This window comes from Emydura macquarii, unplaced genomic scaffold, assembly GCF_026122565.2.
Source record: "Emydura macquarii macquarii isolate MOO-44397 ecotype Brisbane River unplaced genomic scaffold, CSIRO-AGI_Emac_v2 contig_1039, whole genome shotgun sequence".
Taxonomy (NCBI): domain Eukaryota; kingdom Metazoa; phylum Chordata; order Testudines; family Chelidae; genus Emydura; species Emydura macquarii.
The window spans coordinates 1,483,609-1,507,354 of NW_027131176.1; the positions used below are offsets into that span (position 1 = coordinate 1,483,609).

At 44.7% G+C, this 23,746-nt stretch overlaps 1 protein-coding gene across 4 annotated transcripts in view; it reads left to right on the top strand.

Annotated features, from left to right (window-relative positions):
* Nucleotides 1–23,746, top strand: part of SUPT3H (SPT3 homolog, SAGA and STAGA complex component) — a 475,306-nt gene that overhangs the window by 257,124 nt on the left and 194,436 nt on the right. For all 4 annotated transcript variants that reach the window (XM_067544944.1, XM_067544942.1, XM_067544943.1 and 1 more), the window contains one exon: nucleotides 7,375–7,459. In XM_067544944.1, the coding sequence (XP_067401045.1) occupies nucleotides 7,375–7,459 (85 nt within the window). The remainder of the gene's footprint in view (nucleotides 1–7,374; nucleotides 7,460–23,746) is intronic.

A 23,746-nucleotide genomic window follows, 5' to 3' on the forward strand; every position in this document is an offset into this window, starting at 1 on the left:
AACATCACAATCTGCCACTTCAAAACATCAGTTTTGACATCTTGATTGAGACCCCGAGGGACTGCTCCTTTTGACATCAGCTGCCACTTCCTGATCTTTCGCATCCCTTTGGATGCTGTCTTGCTCTGTTCCGCCACAACTGGGAAAACACAACATCCAAAAGATGGGTTTTGGAAATTATCTCCAATGGGTATTCGATCCACTTCACATCCCTCTTCCCCCATTTCCCCATTCCTCTTCAGGGACTGTTTTCATGAGAGACTCTTGCAACAGAAATATAATTACCTCCTCCATCTAGAAGCCATAGAACCCATTCCTCTGCATCTCCATGACAAAGGTTTTTACTCTTAATATTCCCTGAACCCCAAGAAAAAGGGAGATTGGAGACCCATACTGGACCTCAGGGCACTGAACAAATACATCAAGGCCCAAAAGTTCAAGATGGTCATACTAGCAGCGATTTATTCCATTTCTGTAACAGGGAGATTGGTTCTCAGTCCTCAGCCTCCAAGAGGCTTATTTCCACATATCGATCCTACCGTCTCACAGACAATTCCTCAGATTTAGTCTAGGTCAGGACCGTAACCAGTACAGAGTACTCCATTTGGGCTTCTCATCGGCTCCCAGATATTCTCCAAGGTCCTCCCTATGGTGGCAGTTCACCTGCATACCTGGTGACTGTCTCCTCAGGGCCCGCTCCTTCCGCCCCCCCACGGAACTATGGATGTATTCATGAACTGGGGCCTGCAAATCAATGTGCAAAATTCGACCTTAACTCCGGTACAACATTTGAAGTTTATGGGGGCCAGTTTCAACTCACTGCAAACGAGGGGAGCTCCTTCCACAACACAGATTTCCCAATCTGTCCTCTTTTATGGAGACAGTTCAAGCCAGGTCTCAAACTTCAGCCAGACATTGCCTCCAGGTTCTGGGGCACATGGTGACAGCTATGTCTGTAATATCTCATGCTAGCTACATATGAGATGTCTGCAGACATCATTCAGCTCGGTTCACAGGCCAACCAGAGACCAATTAGACAATCTTCTCTTGATGCCTTCCAGGGTCAAACACACCCTGGATTGGTGAAAAGACCTAGTAAATGTTTGCACGGGAGTCCCGTTCACTCACCCCCAACATTACTTTTTACTATGGCTGCTTCCCTGATCGGTTGGGGTGCACACCTCAATAACCTCATGACTCAGGATAAATGGTCTCCTGCAGAGGCGATTCTCCACATCAACCTCCTTGAACTCAGGGCACTTGAATTCTTGCACTCACTTTCTCCCACTGATCAGAGGTACAGACACACAATGGTCCTGATGGACAACATCTCATGCATGTACTACTTAAATCATCAAGGAGATGCCAGACAGTTCTCCCTCTGCACAGAAGTGCTAAAGCTCTGGAACTGGTGCATTTGCCACAGTGTTCTAATATCAGCTGCTTAATTACTAGTAGTGCAGAACACAACAGCGGACAATCTTAGTCGCAAGTTCTCACAGGATCACAAGTGAGAACCGAACCCCAGCAGTACTTCACAGCATATTCTGTGAATAGGGGACACTGACAATAGACTTGTTCTCCATTTATCTGAACAGGAAATGCTCAAACTACTGTTCCAAGGCTGGGCTCGGACAGCACTTGTTAGGGGACTCTCTTCTTCTTCTTCCCTACTAATTCTCATGGGAGAATTTGAACAAACTCTGCACGTGAACTGCTTAGTCTTCATTCCTCTGGATCAACTCATCTACAACTGGATGTACACCAGAGGGACTATACTAGCCTGCTAATGCCACAATTCTTGTGGAAACTTGATACATATGGACTTTCCAATCATCTGTATGTATGTGATTGCTTTAATCATTTAACATTTCTCTTATAGTTTGTTTCTTTCCTTTTATAATAAACCTTTAGTTTTAGTTACTAAAGTATTAGCTGGCAGCTTGGTATTTTGGGTAAGATCCAAACTTATATTAATCTGGTAATGTAGCTGACCCTTTGGGGTTAGGAAAACCTTTTTAGTAAAGAGCATAGAGTTTTAAATAACTTATCTCTTTATTGGACCTAGCGCCTGATTGGGAGCCAGAGACTGAAATGCAGTAAAGGGAGCTATGTATACTTTTCTGTTAGCTTATTGATAACCAGTGCGAGGAATCAGAAGCACAGTTTGTGGCTGGTTGGGAAGTCTGACTTCAGTGTCAGCTACCAGTGCATGGAGAGTCTGCTCTCCTTTTACAGCCTGCCCTGACCTTGGTATTTTCAGGTGGTCTACTCTAGGACAGACAGGTCACATCCCCTTCGGGCTATCAATGGATCCCAGAGTATTCTCCAAGGTCCTCTCTGTAGTGGCAACTCATCTTCATTCCCAGGGAAACATGATCTACCCCAATTTAGATGATTGCCTGCTCAGAGTTCGTTCTTTCAGTGAAGCTCCGTGGATTACCCACGTGACTATGGACTTATTCAGAAGCCTGGGGCTACAGATGAAGATCCAAAAATTGATGTTAACCCCAGAACAGAGATTAGAGTTCATAGGAGTCGATCTTGTCTCTCTCCAAGCAAGAATGCTCCTCCCACAACACAGATTCCTCAGTCTGTTCACGCTCATAGAGACAGTGCAAACCAGCCCTCAAATATCAGCCAGACACTGTCTTCAACTTCTGGGGCACATGGCTATTGGCATATTTGTGATAGTTCATGCCAGGCTTTGCATGAGTTGTCTCTAGTCATAGTTCAGCTTGGTTTACAGGCTGAAGAGAGACAGCCTAGACAATCTCCTATCATTACCCACCGAGGTTAAACAGTCTTTGAACTGGTGGAAGGACCCAGCAAACGTCTGCACAGGCATCCCATTTGCATAGCCCCACCCTTCCATCACTACTCCTCACCATCCCTCGTAGGATGGGGAGCATAGCTCAACAACCTCATGACACAAGACAAGTAGTCACCCATGGAGGTGTATCTTCATATCAACCTCCTCAAACTCAGGGCAGTCACGAACACGTGTGCTCCCTTCCTTCCACTGATAAGAGGTAATGTCATGACAAGGGTCATGACAGGTAACAGCATGTATATACTACATAAATTGTCGGGGGTGACAGATCACCCTCCCTTTGTGCAGAAGCACTAAAGCTATGGAACTCGTGCGTTTTCCACAATGTTACAATATCAGTGGACTACCAGTGGCAGGAGTGCGGAAAACAACAGCGTACAGTCTGAGCCAGAAGTTCCCACATGACCAGTAGTACTTCACAACAGCTTCAGACAGCGGGGGACACCGATCATAGACTTCTTCACCACTTACTTGAACAAGAAATGCCCACTACTGTTCCAGGGCAGGCCTCGGACAGCACTTCTAAAGGGACGCTCTCCTGTCATGGGACCGGGGTCTTCTATACACCTTTGCCCCATTTCCTGTATTGCTGAAAGTCCTTGTAGCAAGACGTTGTGGCCTTCCTCAGAGCCTGGGCCCGAGGAAGGGTCGCTCTGCCCCCACTGGACAGAACCAGGCCCTGCAGGCCTAGCCACCCAGAAGCAGAGGGGTGGAGCCAGGCCCAGGACTGGCAGTATAAAAGACAGGCCCAGCAGCTCAGTTGGGGGAAGGCTGCCATGGGAGGCAGACGTATTTTCCCGGAGGCTGCAGCCTAGGCCTAATCCAGGCCCCACGGCTGTTTGGCAGAGATGCCCTGCCAACCGGAGCCTCAAATCCTGGCCGGACCTGCCAGGCCCGAGTGACTGGAGGGGGCTACCCAACCCAATTGACTGGGTAGGGCCGCCCGGCCCGGAGGACTGGAGAGGGCCGCCAGACCCTCGTAGCTGGGAAAATCTACCCCCGCCTGCTGGATGGGAGAAGCCCCCTGAGGCCAGCCCTGACCTGGAGGAGCTGCCTGGCGTGGAGGACCCACTGGCGTGGACTGGCCCTAGCAGACCAGAGGAACCCCTGGGCCCTTGTGACCTGGAAGAGCTACCGCTCGCCGATGACCCCCAGGTGTTTCCAGACCTGCCACCAGTCGATGGTGAGGGACTCGCCAGATGCCCGCTCACCACCTTCCCCAGCGACCCGGAAGGAAGTACATGGGCACAGGTACCGGGGCACCAGGGCGAGGAAGTGGCCCAGGGACAGCCATAGACAGTGGGAGGCATGACCCACTCATGAGAACTTGTAAAGAATAATGATTTTAACACCTGGATTCTCAGGAAAACACAGAAGTCCTGGGTATTCATTATTTTGCAAGTGTTGTTGGTTGTCTCAACTTCTGCTTTCTGCTCCCTGTCTATCCAGTCTTTGACTAGATTTTTTAGGAAGTTATATCTCTTCATCCCAATATGCTTCCAACAGGGTGATTGTTGCTTAGATATGTCAAAACCACATAATACCAGATCCATGTCAAAACAAAGAAGCCATTTCATTGCAGACATGAAAGAAGACTTAGCACATTTTCTCATCTTCCTTTAGATTGTTTCTTATGGACCAAATTCTGCCTCCCTTGTTCACATTGAGTTTTTACAGTAGGGCTATTCAAGGAATAAGACACTATTCACTGTGACATGAGTCAAAGTGGTAGAAGAGGAAGTTACTCACCTTGCGCAGTAATGATGGATCTTCGAAGTGTGTCCCCCTAAGGGTGCAGCAGTGTAGGTTTGTGTGTGTCCCACGCTTCTGATCAGAGATCTTTGGTAGCAGTGTATGTTCGTTCAACCCGCACATGTGCTTTTCCCCTCCTTATGCTCTGCCTCAAACCACCCTCTGCACAGGCGAACCACCCTCAATCACTTCTCCACCGCAGAGTCCCCTTCAAGAACGCCGAAGTAGAGAGCAGGAGGGCGGATTGTGGAGCACCCATAGGGGGACACATCTCAAAGAGGAGAAAGTTATTCACCTTTTCAGTAACGATAATCCTTTGAGATGCATCCCCCAATGGCTGCTCCACTGTAGGTGTGCTTGTGTCCCTGTACTACTCGGCCTGCACATGCGCTTTCCCTCATCATGCCCTGCCGCGATGCTAACTAGCATTGCGCAGGCTAGCCCTCCTAAGCTTTTTCCCTATCGCAGAATCCCTGATGAGAAGTCGAACTCTGAAGGGAAGGAGGGTGAGTCATGTAGTACACATAGGGACACATAGGTCGAAGAACTGCACAAAGTGAGTAACTTCCTCTTGTTCTTCAAGTAGTATCCCTGTGAATGCGCCATTGTAGGCAACTCCTGAGCAGCATTCGTAACAGGAGGCTGGGGCTTCAGAGTCGAGTCTGTTATGGATGACAATACTGCGGAGCCAAAGCTAGCATCGGAAGCAGAGTCCCCAGTAATTGCATGGAGTTTTGCGAAGGTACACAGATGCCCAGGTTGCTGCCCTGCAGATTTCCAAAATAGGGAAATTCTTGAGGAAGGCAATAGAGGAAGAAACCAACCTTGTGGAGTCCACGTGGATTCCGGATGGAGGTACTATGTTGCAAACCTGACAGTGTTAATACAGTTCAAGACCCACTTGGGGAATCTCCGGGCCAATATCGCTGCGCCTTTAGACAATTCCAAAATGGAAAGGAAAAGCTTAGGAGATTTCCTAAAGGCCTTTGATCTGTCCAGGTAAAAGACCAGGGCTCTCCTAACATTTAGCATGTGCAGTATGTACCTGTTGTCACAGTCAGGCTTAGGGTCATGACTCCCAGTTGAGAACCAATGGTCTAGCCTGTGATTTGCAGATAATGCTATTAAAAGTAAGGTTAGTTGGGTATTAGACTTGCAAAATCCATAATGTTTTGCCCCTGACTTGGCATTTATTACAGATACCTGATTCAGGGTGTGAGACAGCAGGAAGGTCATAGAAGGGAGATATAAATGCCCCAGAATGTTCCGGGCCTTGTTCCCTGCAGACTAAGCAGGGGTTACTACAGGTTAATTAGGAGCACCTGAGGCCAGTTAAGGCCCAGCTAGAGTCCTGATAAAAACCCCTGCTCCAACCGAAGGGGAAAAAGTAAGGAGAGCTGGCAGTAGTGTGGGAGGAGTGTTGCGATCAAGTAGAGGAACCAGACAAAGAGCCACGAGAAAGGTACAAAAGAACAGAGAGGGGGAAATAGCCCAGGGAAAGAAGTTCAGCTGCGAGCAGTGCCAGCAGCACATAGCTGCTGTTCATAGAGCCCCTGGGCTGGAGCCCGGAGTAGAGGGTGGGCCCAGGTCCCTTCCCTCTCTCCCCTCACTGTGCACTATAGAAGCACTGACATCCAGAGATTGGGCAACAGGTGGTGCCCTGACCCACCACATGAGAGCAAAGCACAGGACCCACCATAGCAAATCGGGCAATTTGTCACAAGGGACACATCTGGCCTGGTCCTAGGAACTGGACTCTTACGTTTTGCCATCTCCATTAGAGAGAGTAAGAGAGAGGATGCTGCATCTTCAGTTCCTCCAATACATTGAAGTTCTTCCCTTGAAGCAGTTTAATCACATGAGTGCTGTGAGCAATTTCTATCTTTACCAAAAAGTTCTATTGAACCAAAGGTATTTTCCTTTTATACTGACATAGAGTAACAGCTTTAAAATGAAAGGACTTAATATATTTGCTATCTCTTTGGTTTTAACAGTAATTTCATCTGAATCTTTCATTTTCTACTTGTGTCTTTTTCTTTTCAAACCTACACCACGACTGCTTCTGTAATTATTCCTGTTGTAAATACCATGCATTTTGAGAGAGGTTTATGAACTACACATTGTAAGACTGAATTATAGATGTCATATAAAGATAATACACTTTAAAAGGCATCTGTAACGTATGATATGCAATATGCATAAACATTCCTTTCTTTTAATCCATAACAGTTCCTTCTGAAAGCATGTGTTAACTAGCATTTATCTTTGGGCAAAGAAGACACTAACAAACATTTAATACAAATATTCTGAAGAGTAAAAACTTAAAAGGTTGTATGTCAGTTTCTAAACAGGATGGAAACTATATCCTTACTGTTAAATACTATATTAAGATGTAGCAGTTTCATGGAACTGAAAGGTGGTTAAGACCTATTAAGGCCATCCTCCTAACACAGGATTGATCTCAACGGTATATTTACTACAACTTGGAGTATTCTAGTTTTGTCCCTAGTAGTTGGGCTTTCACGTCTTCTCTTCAGTGACATTCCACGCTCTGATATATCTAGCTGTGCTAGGATTTGTTTTTCTGATATTCATTCTCATTCATCCTCTTTCTTAATGTAATCCAATTATTCTTATGTTTACCTCCTGGTACCACACTAAACAATTCATCTTCAATTCACAAGACGTTTAAACAGAGGTGCTTCATTTATTTATTTTGCTTGGTTTCATGTAAGGTTTTTGTTTTTCTTCCAGTTTGATAGCCTTATGTGAAAAAATTTTTCTTTCAGGTTTTCCTTAGGGGATGCTCGGAGGCCCCTTCATGAAACGGCGGTATTAGTGGAAGATATCATCCACACACAGCTAATTAATTTGGTAAGAATATCTTTAGCCTTTTGATTACAATGTGTTCCTTGTGGGTACAATCCAATCTTTTCTGTAAGAATATTGACAGTGTTCTACCTATCATTCTCAATGCTATATATTACCATATAGTGATTGTCCTTCGTTAGAAAAAAGGAGAGCTCTCTTCAGAATCTGTGAACGACATTCCATCCATGATAGTCTAGAGAAATCACCGCTGAGAAACACAAAGGCACTACCTTTGTCCATGCATTCAATGCTAAGTTTCCTGATATGAAGAGTGTCAGATCCAAGCGAGCACCCCTTTCTGGCTACCCATTAGGACTGCTGTGAGGGGAATCCAAGTCTTTGTGCTCTGGATCCCCTGGGGTGTTTTAAGCTTCTGGAGCCCGAACAATGTCCAACCACTGCCCCAAACTTGTGTCCCTCAGCACACTCTTGGGGTGCAGATCTTCTGTATGGCACACCACCCCCAGTGTTGGAACCTGCTGTCCAGCCTGCTAGCCTATCTAGACACAGTGCAGGCCCCTTTCCCAGAACTTCACCCAAAAGGTATGAAACTTCTGGTTTACAGTTTAACTTTTACAGAGGCACATGCAGTTGATATGCATATATATACATACACTCTCTATAGGTCTTAACACATTAATGCTCTTTCATCCTTACTCATGTAAAACCCAGGAGAGTACAGTTCATACAAAACAATAGACACTACATGTATGTCCTTGCATTAGTTTCCTCACCACCCCAGGGCATTCTTTGGGCTGGGATCTGAGTCCATTGGGTTGTGCAAACTCCAGAGTCCTTGGTACCATCTGGGCTCAGGAAAGTGTGTAGGCCCCCCTACATGACAAAGCTGCTACCTGCTGAGTGACCTCTCCTTCTGGAGTTCCTTACCCATGTCTATGACCATGCTTTCTCCTGTTCCACACTTCCTCTTCCTGTCTGATTCCCTTGTTACTGTGTGGCTCACTATTTAATACTACCTGGCTTTCTTTCTTCTGTCATTTGGGTAATTTTCCATTGTTCCTGCTTTTTCCCTTCCCTTCAGCTAACTTGGATTTTCAAGGTCTGAGCTGCTTCTTTAACGTAATCTTTTCTCAGGTTTAGGTACCTTCGTATACCTCTATTTCCCATTGTGTTTGTCTGGAGTCTGTGTGCTACCAGAGTTGTCAGCAGTGGTGGATCCACATACATATAGGCATTTATCATGCAGCACTTTGTCATAATACGACTTTATAATATCAATCTCATAAATTGCACAGCCATAGCCCTAGTTCATCACACAGGGCATATGGTTTGTTTCTGGTTCTGTGTAACTATTTGTGTAATTCCAGACCCAGCTAAACTGGAGGTAAAGCTGGTTGAAATTTTTAATAGCCTTTTCCTTTTCAAAATTAAAAAGATTTCTCAAAGCATTGACATTTTTAATTTTTGTGTGATGTTTTAAAACAATTATCAAAAACATTATCAAAATGGTTGACATTTTTGCTTACTGGATACTTAATGAAAAATTTATATTTTCAGTAACGAAAACCCCTGATTATATTAATAACAGTGGCCAAAAGTTGTGTAAAACCAAAATGGGCCTGTTTTGTACCCTGTGAAATTCAAGCTACTTTGACGTTTTGTTTTGTTTTGTTTTGTTAATTAAAAATGAATCAACCATCTCTACTGTGGACTTTATACTGAAAAATTGTCTCAGATCAGAAAGAGAACCTCTTGTTCCCTGTATTATGACTTAGTATTATTGCAAATCCACCAGACCATCCAAATGATAATTTTGAAATGTTACTTAGTTTACATTTTACAAAACATTTAGGTATATTATGCTAGTATGTATCCCCAATGATTGTGTGAAGATAGCAGGACATTTTTTTTAGTCTTGTAAACATGCATCTGAACAATAGTGAACCTCACTATAACTTAATCATTTATGCTTTTTATAATTCATTTTAAAAAAACTTCAATATTGGAGTTACTGAGATTTTCTTTGAACCATATAATAAATAAGATGAAATTTCCAATTTCAATCTCATACCTATTAAGAAAAATCATTTGTCTTCTTGACCCTAACCATCTATATAATTATAAGATTTTTTTTTCACAGTTGCCTCGTTAGGCATAAGTAATTATGTCCAGAGTTTTACTCTTCCTCTAGTGGCAATGAAATGAGGATTATTTGTTTTATTGCATCATTGATGCTTAGCTGAACTGATGCTTAGCTGAACTTTAGAGTAAAATTTGTGTTTGACAAAAACTGTCAAACTGTGGCTTTGCAGTCTTGTCATTTGAATAAATAAATAATGAATTCCTATAGCTAGGTACTTAGTCAATGGCCATGACCCTATGTTAACCTTAAATGGTGTGTAGGAGCATGTATGATTTCCTGTCAGGAGGAAGAATGGGAATAGGCCAGCAGACAAACTGCTTTTCTAACCTCTCACCTTTTGGCCCACGACAGCACTTTATTTCAGGGGAAGTGAAAGTACCTTTAATAGCTCATTGTTTTGACCTTTGACACCTACAGGACTGAACTCTTAAATCATGGCCTTTATATATGCCATGGGCTCCTGTGAAGGATTTTTGTACATTTGTTATCTTATAATATTTCACATTCTCACTGAGCTGATGTTAAATATTCATACGGTCTTCTCATTTTTAGATAACTAAATAATATGAGAGTATTAAAAACCCATACTAACTTTGTAATAAATGCTTGTTGTAAACTTGCGTATGTTGCACAGTACCTGTTTTAATCATGCTGCTCAAAATACTGTGCTTCATAAATCTTATTATGTAATTGATTATTTTCCTCCTGAAAAGTGTAATACATATTTGTCTCCTATTACATTTAAGTTCTTCATATATATGATGCAAAGTCAACATGTTCTGTACATCTTTCTTAGGAGGCATTTGTAGGAAGAGAATACTTGTTGATTAAGTCCAGATTTGAGTTTCTGAATTCCAAAATTAGTTGCCTTCTTGATTAGCACTGATGGATTGACTTTTGATATCTCTGAAGTTTATAGTTCTGACTTCCTATTTTTAAAATTTATCTGAACCCTATTTAAGAGGGGGGCCAATTTGGACAGATTTATATGGTAGCTACTTTGAACCACAGACCATGAAGTCTGGCTGCCCTGGGGGATAATGACACAAAACAAGACAAATCCTTGGAAAGCACGCTGCTTTGAGATTAATGCATCATGATTACTATCACAGAGAGCCTCTTTGGTATACGGAATATTGCACTGCAAGTAGAAATGGCCAAATTTTCACCACTATTATGTAATTCTAGTAGGTGCTAAGTTGTAGTAGGCACAAAAATGTCAGCTCACTATAATACTACATGAAAACTGCATAAATTACTATAATAATACTAGGAAATTAACCATGCTAACAATTTTAAATATACTTCTATATTTTAATTATAGTACATTTTCTGATATTTGCATAGCACTCAATATAAAGCAAAAAACAAACAAGGATAGAATGAAAATAGCATGTGGAACTTTGCCTAGGCATATTCTCAATATATCAAAATAATTATATTTAAAAAAATATAGTTCAGTTCAGAACAATAGTTCAGAACAATTATTACATTCCCTCTCCCACAGAGCAAAGTAGCAAAGTTTTTATTCCAAAATCATATTCATTAGGATTCTGGAGTACGTTTCCAGAACAGAACTTGGTTGAATGACATTTTTTGTTCAAATGTATAAAAACTGATTTGAATTTATGTATACATGATTTAATAATAATTCTTAGATTTTATTTATTTATTTGTATTGCAGTAGCATTTAGATGCTCCATTAAAGCCTCTGTTGTGCTGGGTGTTTTACACACACAAATAGAAGCCATTGCCCCAAAGAACTTAAAATCTAAACTAAAGAAATGGGAAGCTTCATAAAAGGTTATTGCAGAGAGTTCAAACAGATATTTTCAGTAGTAGATACTCCTAAAAAGGAGACCAAATATGTTAAAAAGGACAATAGGAAAGTTAAATAACGTAGAGAGACTATTAATGATGTTGCTTTGCAAAGCTACTCAGAAACATTAAATAATGAATGAAATCTGGCAAGGCTGTTCTTATTCCTGGTTTATAGACAGAGAAACTGAAATAGAGAAGTTTTAACTTTCCCACAGCCATGGAGGGCTTCCATCAGAGGCTTCCACATGATAGACTCTGAGTTTAAGGTCAGAAAGGACCAGTATGATCATCACACTGCTTCTGTCTTGATGTGGTGTTATCCTTGTCATGTGAGCATGGCCCTTAGCGACCCCCACAACCGCTGCCTTAAGTGCTTTGGAGAAGCCCACAAAAAAGAGAAGTGCAAGATCTGCAGGGCTTTCGAACCGAGGACTCAAAAGGACCGGGAAATCTGGTTGAAAGCCCTGCTGGTGGAGGCAGCGCTCCTCCCAGCGTCCGAGCCGACCCGCTCCACATTGGTACCGAGCTTAACCTCGGTACAGCGCGCACCATTGGCACCACCCTCGACTCGGCACCGCACAACATTGCCGGCACCGAAGAGGAAAAAGCAGCATGCGGAGCACGGATGCTCCCCTGCGCCGTCGGTACAGGCAGGGTCGAGTACGGAGATGCACTGGACCTGGCCCATCGAGACTTCCCCGGTGCCTGTATCTCCGATCAGGGAGCCTCCCCCGACTCCTGGGAGTGGAAGTGTGCCCCTGCCGACACCGGAGGCTTTTCTCAAGCGGCAAGAGCCTTGTTGGCCTTGCCTACGCCACCTCCGCCTCCCCTCCCCCGCTGAGGGAGAAGGGGCCGGTGTCATGGGGGAAACCTGTGTTGGGTCCCCCTGAATGGCAGTGGAGATCCCCGGTACAGGGAGGAAGCTCTCCCACCGGACAGTCTCCGAGGGTAGAGCAGAGCCACTCCCCCAGTAGTCGCTCAAGCCGACCTGCTCAGGCACAGGACGCGGAGTCTCCCTCTTGGCACCAACGTCGATGCCTGGCACTGGAGGCAGTGCATGCCAGGAGGCGGCACCGGTCAAGGTCTGCCAGGCAGCGCTCGGACAGCTCCCGTTCCAGATTCCTGGCATCGAGGAGTTCGCCCTCACCGGGATGGTGCGGAACCCGGTCACTGGAGGAAGACCCAGCACCGCGCAGTCCGCGATGCGGAACCAGGTCGCTAGAGTCCGGCTCGGCACCAAGGAGTTCGGAGCAGCGCCGACCTCACTCGCTGAAGATGTCTGTGGGGCTGCAAGGTAAGTGGCAGTGGAAATCATTGGTATTGAGACGATACTACAGTACCTCTAGCTCTTTAGAGCGCACCCCCATTCGTTGGCACTGCTCGCAGCAACAGAGACAGTCCTCCTCATCCTCCAGGTCAGAGGCATCGAGACGGCTGTTCCCAGAATGGAAGGGTGCCACGGCACCACTGATCCAGGGCCTCTGACTATGAGGATGACTCGGGGTCTCCAAGGGGGCACAGTCATTGGGCGAGCTGACGCCCCCACAAATTGTCACAGCCTGTGGCACAGTCACCCCCGGGTTGGCCCTAGGGACAATGGCCTCAACAATGGCCCTATTGGGCCCCACGGGGTATCCAGGTGGGCCTGCGTCCCCAATCCATTGTCATCGGGGGTGCAGTCCATGCCTCTGCACAGGAGAAGGCCCATAGACACCACTCCTCGGACAAGGAGTCGGACCCCATGGAGGGACCCTCAGCGGGTGCAACCCTTCACCAGGAGGGGGCGCACTTCAGCAGTCTTCTTCCTCCTCACCTGACGAGGCAGTCTCCTGGGACCGCTTGGCACCACTGGAGGATTTCAGAGCGCACCAGGAGCTGCTCAGGAGGGTGGCCTCCACTTGGAGCTGGAGGTGAAGAAGTTAAGAGGTCGAAGATAGCCTCTTTAATGTGCTGGCGGCGGCTGTCCCAGCGAGAGTGGCCCTCCCAGTCCATGAAAGGGTCCTTAAAATTGTAAAGGCCCTGTGGCAAACCGCTTCCTCGGTTGTCCCTATGTCAAAGGTGGCTGAGAAAAAATATTATGTCCTGGCAGAGGGGTTTGAGTATTTGTTTACTCACCCTGCCCCGGGAACCCTGGTAAAAGATGTGGCTAACGAGCAAGACAGGCAAGGTCAGGCAGGGTCCACTCCCAAGAACAAGGACAATAAGAAGCTGGACTTGTTTGGGAGAAAGGTTTATTCCACAGCAATCCTGCAGTTCAGGATTGCCAACCATCAGGCCCTCCTGGGCAGATATAATTTCAATCTGTGGGACTGGGCCCCAGGACCAGGCTGTAGACTTTAGCATTATTGTAGAGGAAGGAACCGTGGTAGCTAGGACAGTGCCCCAGACATCCTGTGACGCTGCTGACTCGGCAGGCAGTGACATAGCATCTGCCATGTGTATGAGAAGGTGCTCATGGCTGCAATCCTCGGGCCTGTCCTAGGAGGTGCAGCAGTCTATTCAGGATCTCCACTTTGATGGGTCAGTCCTATTCTCCGACCAGACTGGTGCAGGTGCTGAGAGACAACACTACAACCATGTTTTACATAAACAGGTAGGGGAGAGGGTGCTCCACAGCTCTCTGCGAGGAAGCTATCTTTCTGTGGGACTTTGCCGTGAGGCACGATTTCCACGTGACGGCCTCTCACCTCACGGGAGTGAGGAACGATGAGGCGGATCGTCTCAGCAGGTCGTTTCTACCCTGCCACGGTTGGTCATTGCACCCAACAGTGGTGGCTATGACCTTCCAAAAGTGGGACGTTCCCCAACTGGACCTATGAACGTCGTCTTGGAACACGAAGGGTCCGAGGTTCTGCTCACTTCCGGGGTCGCGAGACTGGGTCAGTTTCCAATCCGTTCCTCATGGACTGGACAGGGACTCTTATATATGCGTTTTTGCCCATTCCGCTCCTATCCAAGGTCCTGCTGAAAATAAAGAGGGACAAGGCGAACGTTATACTCATCGCTCTGGCCTGGCTGAGACAGCACTGGTTCAGCATGCTGCTGAACCTTTCGATCGACCCACCTCTGGAGCTCCCGAGGCGACAAGACCTACAATCCCAGGACCACGGTCGCCTGTTGAATCCGGACCTGGACTCACTGCACCTCACGACCTGGAGGCTCTGTGGCTGATGGAGGGGGAGAGAGCCTGCTCTGTGCAGGTCTAGCAAGTCCTGGTTGGCAGCAAGAAGTCTTCTACACAGGTCGTGTATCGGGCTAAGTGGAGGTGGTTTACTTGTTGGGTGGAGTCCTGGGGCATTCCGCCCAGCCTCTTACCTATAGTCGATCCTGGAGTGCCTGCTCCAGCTAAAGCTCCAGGGTCTGGCGCTGGCCTCATTGAAGGTTCACCTCGCGGCCATTTCGGCCTTCCATCAGAGGGGAGATCGCTGTTTTCCCATCCCATGTCAGTCAGGTTCTTCAAGGTGATGGAGAGGCTTTATCCACAGGTCCGTGACGCGGTGCCTCGCTGGGATCTCAACCTGGTCTTCTCGAGACTCACGGGGCCCCTCTTTGAACCCATGACTGCATGCCCTCTGCTCATCCTTTCATGGAAGGTAGCCTTCCTGGTGGCCATTACCTCAGTCAGGAGGGTCTCCAAGATTAGGGCCTTGACCTCGGAGCCCCCTTATATAGTATTCTATAAGGACAAGGTTCAGCTGAGGCTGCATCCGGCCTTCCTACCCAAGGTGGTTTCCCAATTTCATTGTAATCAAGGTATGTTTCTCCCCGTGTTTTTTCCCAAACTGCACGGTTCGGAGAAGGAGAGGAGATGACATTCGCTGGAGATGAGATGAGTGAGCTGAGAGTGAGATGAGCTGGAGTGAGATGAGCCCTGGTCTTCTACATCGAGTGCACAAAGCCATTCTGGAAATCGACACAGCTCTTCGTTGCAGTGGCTGACCGGATGAAAGGCTCACCTGTCTCCACCCAGCGCATCTCCTCGTGGATTACATCATGCATCAAGTTCTGCTATGGCCAGACGAAGGTGCCGCTTCCGGGAACCATCACAGTGAACTCAACCAGAGCGCAAACCTCATCTACAGCCTTCCTGGAGAGTGCCCCTGCAGGACATGTGCAAAGCTGCTACCTGGTCATCGGTGCATACCCTCACCTCCCACTACGCCGTCGTCCACCAGGCAAGAGAAGACGTGGGATTTGGCAGAGTGGTGCTGAGGGCAGCTCACCGGTAACTCTGACCCACCTCCAAAGGTATTGCTTGTTAGTCACCTATAGTGGAATGGACATGAGCAAGCACTCAAAGAAGAAAACAAGGTTACTTACCAGTAACTGATGTTCTTCGAGATGTGTTGCTCATGTCCATTCCACAACCCACCCCCTGTCCCCGCTGCTGGAGTTGGCAGAAAGAAGGGACTGAGGGGGCGTAGGGCCAGCAGCGCCTCATGTACTGCGTCATGTGCATGAGGCTCCAGGGGGTGCCGGAGCCGGCCTTATGGGATCTGCTAAAGGGAAAAAAGTTCCAGGTAACCATGCACGGAGGCATGCACACACTTATTGTGGAATGGACATGAGCAACACATAGAATCATAGAGTTGGAAGGGACCTCAAGAGGTCATCTAGTCCAACCCCCTGCTCAGAGCAGGACTAACCTCAGCTAAATAATCCCAGTGAGGGTTTTGTCAAGCCGCAGCTTAAAAACCTCTAAAGATGGAGATTCCACCACCTCCCTAGGTAATCCATTCCAGTGCTTCACCACCCTCCTAGTGAAAAACTTTTTCCTAATGTCCAACCTAGACCTCCCCCCCTGCAACTTGAGACCATTGCTCCTTGTTCTGTCATCTGCCACCACTGAGAACAGCCTAGCTCCATCCTCCCTGGATTCCCCTTTCAGGTAGTTAAAGGCTGCTATCAAATCCCCCCTCATTCGTCTCTTCTGTAGACTGAACAAGCCTAATTCCTTCAGCCTCTCCTCATAAGTCTTGTTCTCCAGCCCCCTAATCATTTTTGTTGCCCTCCGCTGGATTCTCTCTAACTTCTCCACATCCTTGTTGTAGTGGGGGGCCCAAAACTGGACACAGTACTCCAAATGCGGCCTCACCAGTGCTGAATAGAGGGGAATGATCACTTCCCGTTATCTGCTGGCAGTGCTCCTACTAATGCAGCCCAATATGCTATTAGACTTTTTGGCAACCAGGGCACACTGCTGACTCATATCCAGCTTCTTATCCACTGTTACCCCCAGGTCCTTTTGTGCAGAACTGCTGTCTAACTCGTCGGTCCCCAGTCTATAGCTGTGCATGGGATTCTTCCGTCTTAGGTGCAGGACTCTGCACTTGTCCTTGTTGAACCTCATCAGATTTCTTTTGGTCCAATACTCCAGTTTGTTTAGGTCCTTCTGTATCCTATCCCTACCTTCTGGGGTATCTACCACTCCCCCTAGCTTAGTGTCATCTGCAAACTTGCTGAGGGTGCAATCTACCCCATCCTCCATATCATTGGTGAAGATGTTGAACAAAATCGGCCCCAGGACTCCTGGGGCTCTCTTCTTGTGACCGGCTTCCAGCTAGACCTGGAGCCATTGATCACTACTCGTTGAGCCCTATGCTCTAGCCAGTTCTCTATCCATTTTATAGTCCATTCATCCAACCCATACTTTTTTTGACTTGCTGATAAGAATACTGTGAGAGACCGTATCAAAAGCTTTGCTAAAGTCAAGGTATATCACATCCACCGCTTTCCCCACATCCACAGAGCCAGTCACCTCTTCCTAGAAAGCAATCAGGTTGGTCAGGCATGAGTTTCCCTTGGTGAATGCGTGTTGGCTGTTCCTGATCACTTTCCTCTCTTCCAATTGCCTTAAAATGGATTCCTTGAAGACCTGCTCCATGATTTTTCCAAGGATTGAGGTGAGGCTGACCGGTCTGTAGTTCCCTGGATCCTCTTTCCTCCCTTTCTTGAAGATGGGCACTATATTTGCTTTTTTCCAGTCATCAGGGACCTCCCACATCTCGAGGAACATCAGTTACTGGTAAGTAATCTTGTTCTTTTAGTTCTTCTGATACTCTCAAGGAGCACTCCATGGCCTGTGTTGTATCCTGCGTCCTCCGTCTGGAGGAGAGAGCTGCATTCTCACAGGGTAATTCCTCTATCTGGTTGTAGTAAACGCTGCTTTCTCTTAAGTGATCAGGAGATTGAAACTTCAGCTCATGGGGTGAAAAGTGTCTCCATTTATTCAGCAGTGCAACACCTACTGTCTCTGGCTATATTTTTTCATTAATCCTGCACTGCCCGTACACACCTGTTGCAATTGATAGTCAATGGCATTCTGAGCCCAAGAGATTTAGTATGCAACTCTTACTACAGGAGCAGAAGCTGTTGGAGTAACATAAACTCTCTCAAAGAGAACTCTTCTCTTCTCGTAATCTTCACATGATCATGACAGAACAGGTGACTAAGGGGTCTAAATATTTCATTGGTACACAATTTGGGCTACCTTCAGAGCCTCATGCAAGGATAAAGTTAAATCATAATTGGATATGAGTTTCTGAATATTCTTGGATGTGTGAAGGCCTGGGTATCCGCTTTCTGAGGGTATGTCTTCACAGCATAACAATCTCAAGCTAACCTATCTCGGGTAAGAGTGACCACACTTCAGAGCACTTGAGTTACACAGATATATTTGGTTATCAGCATAAAGTGATTGCATTAGAGGCTGATGAGTTGTTGTAATTCAAGCTGTTGCATCCACACTGCGTTACTAGCTCTGTAGGAGGTAAAATTCCTGTTTTGTATTTTGTTCAATCGTCTTGTTGAAACAGTATCAGAGAAGCTTTTACAAGAAACCCAATGTGGATTTAGATCAGATCAGAACACCAAAGTCATTATTTTTGTTGCATGTAGTGTTGTTGTAGCCGTGTCAATTCCAGGATATTAGAGAGACAAGGTGGGTAAGACAGTATCTTTTATTGGACCAACTTCTGTTGGTGAGAGAGACAAGGTTTTGAGCTTACACAGAGCTCTTCTTCAAGTCTGGGAAATGTACTCAGAGTGTCACTGCTAAATACAAGGTGGAACAGATTATTTAGCATAAGTAGTTAATCCATATTTCAAGGAACCATTCAAGGTGAAGTGGCCTGTTAACACCCCTCCTGTCAAAAGGGGGAAAGGAAGAAATGGAGAAAGGCAATTGGTGGGGCAGTAGGTGAGTGGGTTTTTATAGATTGGTGTAATAAGCCATAAATCCAGTATCTCTATTCAGTCCATGATTTTTACTGTCTAGCAAAATTATGAGTTTAAGCTCCCAGGTTAGTCTTTTGAAAATGTTGTGCAGGTTTCTTTGGAGGATGAGGACTGATAGCTCAGGTACAGAGTGGTCATTTTGTGAAAAGGGTTCACACATAGGTGATATGGGGATTTTGTCTTTTATCATTTTCTTGTGTGAGTTCTTTTTGTCGTGAGACAGATTCAGGAAAAATGCATTGAACAAAACATGGAATTATATTCTGTCTTCATTGATCTAAAATTGAATTTGACACTGTGAGCATAAATAGCCTATGGTAAATTCTGGAAATGTTTTGCCTCATCAAGTTAATTATCATACATCAGTTCCATGAAGACATGACTGGTCAAATACTCTCAGATGGTGGCCTCTTTAAACCAGTCCCTATATCTAATGGGGTAAAACAGGAATGCATGCTGGCACTAGTCCTCTTTGATCTCTTTTTCGCAGCCTTTCTGAATTACACACTGACAACTTTCATAATGACATCTACATAAGGTACAGAACTGATGGGAAACTCTTCAATCTCTGAAGCATACTGCAAAGACAAAAGTTCTTAAGAAACTCATATATGAAGCTCTTTTTGCTGATGATAGTGCTCTGCTTTGTTATGGTGAAAGTGACCTACAATTTATCCTTGGCAGGTTCTTAGAGGCAACTAAACAGTTGGGATTCACCATCAGCCTGGAAAAAACTGAAGTCTACTTCCAATCAGCCCCATCAACCATTACCACTGAGACAAACATCACCACTGATGGTACAAAACTACATAAAGTCAATCACTTTACATACCTTGGCAGCACCATCTCAAGTGACAGTTCCCTGAATCAAGAAGCATCAAACAAAATATGACAAACGAGGCATTCGGAAAACTTCGCTATAGGATACTCAACCAGCATGCCATCAAACTGTCAACAAAACCAATGATATACAGTGCAGCAGTAATAGCATCAGTTTTATATGAGTGTAAAACATGGACAGTTTACTGCAGACACACCAAGCAGGTTGAAAAATTTCACATGCACGGTCTTCACTCTCTTCTAAAGGTACGCTGGCAAGGCAAAGTGTCAAACATTAACATCGTTGAAAAAGGAAAAACAACTAGCATTGAGGAAATGGTGTTCAAAGCTCAGCTTAGATGGACAGGTCATGTAATCAGAATGGGGGGTGATAGATTCCCCCAAAAAGTCCTTTATGATGAGCTGAAACTCAAAGTGCAGAAGGAGCAGTCAACATAAATGCTTCACAGATACTCTTCAGCAGAATCTCAACTCGTGGCACAAATATTGATGGCTTTGACGTTGCAGCCAAGGACAGACCTGAATGGAAAGCAACTCTCAATAAAGGTTGTAAACATTTTGAGAAAGAAAGAAAGAAATGCAAAAAACTGATTGAAAAATGGGCCAGCATCATGCCAAGTTTTCAATGGGATCCTACACATTCCTATGTGACATCTTTTTGTGACCTTGCTCCTTGCAGATCAGACTATGCAGCCACAAGAGAACACACAAGATGTCATGACATTCCTATCTGATATATTAACATGAATATCAGTAGCACTCAAGCTTCAACCCATCTGTACTGACGGACTAGCTAGCTAGCTCCACTGAAAGCTACACTGAACTCAAGCTGGTGTGCACGTACTTTGTGCTGGGGATGTTGAAGAGACTTGTACTAGCTCTGAGCTAGCACTCTAAAAATAGACTGCACCCACAACTGTGAGAAGAATTAAGTGTTAGCCACCCCAAGAACGTTCCTTGTGTCTCTGATGGGCACACATTTGGGCCAGGAAGCCCCTCCAGCTGCTTGTGATGCTGCAGCTATAGAGCTAGTATAGGGATGTCTCCTCAAGCTTGGAATCACCCACAACTCAAATTGTGGACAAACACCTAGAGAATTTTGTGTGTGGACAGGAGTCAGGTTAGAGGTAGCACTCACGTTATAACTCACACTAACTGTGCTATGAAGATGCATCCTGAGAATTCAGTTGGGGACCCTAAAAGTCCTTTTTGGAATTATCTGTGAATTCCTGACTAGGGGTAGTTTTTTGCCTCTTTTTCCCCAGAGAAGCTGATATGCTAAAGATTCTGAGCCTCTGTCCCTCAACTCATATTGGTTCTGTGGCACCTTCATTTGGTTCAAACTGCTTGCACGATTGCTCTTTTCAAACCTCTGAGAGAGGTCATTTCTTGGTTTTTGAGCTGCTTTTCTATTTTGTTATCCTTATATGTAGAAAAGGGTTTTGACTGAGTGGAGTGGAATTACTTATAAGAAGTTTTAGGGAGCTTAAATTAGTGGGAAAAGATTGAAGGGTTAGATCAAGACACTCTGTGGTGGTGTTTTCCTTTGCTCCATCCCCGCTTCATTCTGAAATGAGAAATAGAGAGCTATAACAATTTACCTAAGTGCTCAAATTTCTGCTCCAGAGGGTTTGTGAATGTGGAATTGTTGCTGGACCTTTTTTCTTCAATTGTTTCAAAGACTCCTCTGTGCTTTTCCACCAATTCCCCCCATCTCCAGGATAGTGTCCAAGATCAAGAAGGATAAGACTGGTAATCCTGATAGCCTCTTAGCCAAGGCAGTTTTAGTTGTTGGACTCACTGCAAATGTCCACGTGATCTCTCATGTTCTTTCCAAGTTGCTAGGGCATACTATCCCAGAACCGAGTTCAGGTCTTGCACCCAGACCAGTGGTCACTGAACCTGTTGGCTTGAATGGTTGTTCATTGAACATCTTTTGACAGAGATTGTTCCCATCAAGTTTAACAAATTCACATATAATGAAGGAAGTCCTCTACCAGGAAGATTTATACCTTAAAGAAAATTTTTTTTCAATATGGGCAGTCCACAATAGTTTAGATCCAGTTGAAGCACTTATATCAAAGATCTGCTTATAGCACTTATATCAAAGACTATACGCTGCTCCTGAAACATGTGGGACTGGCATTCAGTTATCTCATGATCCACTTGGCAGCCATATTGGTATTTAATGCTCTTGTTTAGTCATATTTGATCTTCTCACACCTGCCAGTGTTGAAATTCCTTAAGGGCCTCCTTTAATATTCAGCCTCTAGTTAGAGATCAACTCCCTTGTGGAAGCTGTCATTCTCCTGGAGCTCACAAACCCTTTCTTTGAATCATTGTTAGAATGCTCCGTAAATCACTTTACCATCAAGACTGTCTTTCTGGTGACGATCACCTTACCTCCGAGAGTCAATGAACTTAAGCCTTCACGGTTGGACAGCGAACACATGCATCCATAAGGACATAGTAGTGTTAAGACCACACTTCAAGTTTATCCCGAAGGTGGTCTCAGATTTTCACCTGAACTAATTGATTACCCTGACAGTCTTCTTCCTGAATTTGCACTCAATGCAGGAAGAGAAGAAACTATGCACCCTGGATGTAGCCAGAGTATTACTGTGTTACCTTAATAGGAACAAGCCATTTCAACTGTCTCCCCGAAGTTAAGAGCTTGATGGAGGAATTTGCTAGATGAAATTCTGTGGTTTGTGTTGTACTGAAAGTTAAAGTAGATGATCATACATGATTTAGTTTTTCAATTGTATTTTTTCTATAGTGGAATGACAGTGAAAGGCCTTCAGGAATTGTGAATTATTGTTTTCAGAAGCCTGAGTGTTTTCTGACTGATCTGAGTGAAATTCTTAAAAGTGCAGTATCTTCTCCTCGTCCAGACTTGATTCCTGCACTTACTAAACATTTCAGTGCAGAGTAAAAGAAGGCACAAGGTCAGGAGAGGAAGAAACCTATGTGTTCACACAAAAAAGAAGCATAGATGTAGCAGACAGTAGTGGAATTGGTAGGGAAATATGAGAAAATGAGAACTGAGATGTAGGCAGGGGTTGTGCAGTTGTATTGGACCTTGACCATGTATTCTTATGATTTTTCTGAAACCAAATTACACTAATTCCTCACAAACTGAATTAGTCCTATTATAATCCATATAGTCCTCTGTTGTAATTAAACGAAAAGTATGATCTAAAGTTCCTCTTCTCGCATTTTTAATGTTAGCTGTAACGTTAGACACTTAATTTGAGAATGTCTGACATTCTTAACAAAGGAGGGGATTTAAATTGAAAACAGTGCATTCATTTACATAAATTACCCAGTCTCATAAACAATCACTGTAAAGCACCATTCAGTCTTCGTCACTAAGTTATTTGCAACTGTCACTTATGCCACCCCAGTAAAGGGAAAAGTCCTTGTTTTATGAGTCTGTTTTAAAACAGTAATAAAGTTTCCTGTGCAGAACATTAGTTGGAGGGGTTATCAAAATAAGACAAACTAATATAATTTGTGATTGTATAAAATAAAGGAAGTGGAGGTACCATAGGGACCTAATGAATCACAGGATGGAAACAATCTTCTGGCTAACTAAACATTCAGACTTTGTACTAAGTCATAGAGTGTATATACAACTCAGCAAACCGGAACACACTGTGTGTTTACATGAATAGGATAAAGGAGTTCACAAAAAACATCTGGGAAAAATTCTCAAGTAGTCAGTCTGTTCATACTGTAGGGCAAATTAAACAACATATATGCAGTTACAGAAGACTCATGACACACCTGCCTTGGAGTAAAACGAAGTAGAAAATAATCGTATGGTACAAATATTTCCTTGAGTATCAATAATATGCATGTTATTGTATTTCATTTGTGTGAGGAGAGAGAGAGGGGATGCTGTCTCTAAAAACAGTTATGATTGTCTTATAATTGATCACCTATCTTTAATTACTAGGAGTGCACTTTAATAAGATGTGGTCATTTGTGTTGTGTTACTTGTCCCACCAGCACTAAAGCTATTTTTTCTTTACTTTAGAAAATTACAGCTTGTTTGAAATACATTGCTGTGGTCTCTATACCTTGGTGTTGCAACAAGGTTTTGGGAGTATTTCTTGGTATTTCTGTTGTTTCAAAGATTTTCAATCTGTTTCAGTCAATGGTTTCAAGTGAGCAAAAATGTTATGAAAGCAGGGTGTTTTTCGTAGACTGAAGGAAGGTACTCAATTTGCAGAAGACTAAATTGGGCTTTCTATTATACCATTTATCTTAGATGAAGAACCAAA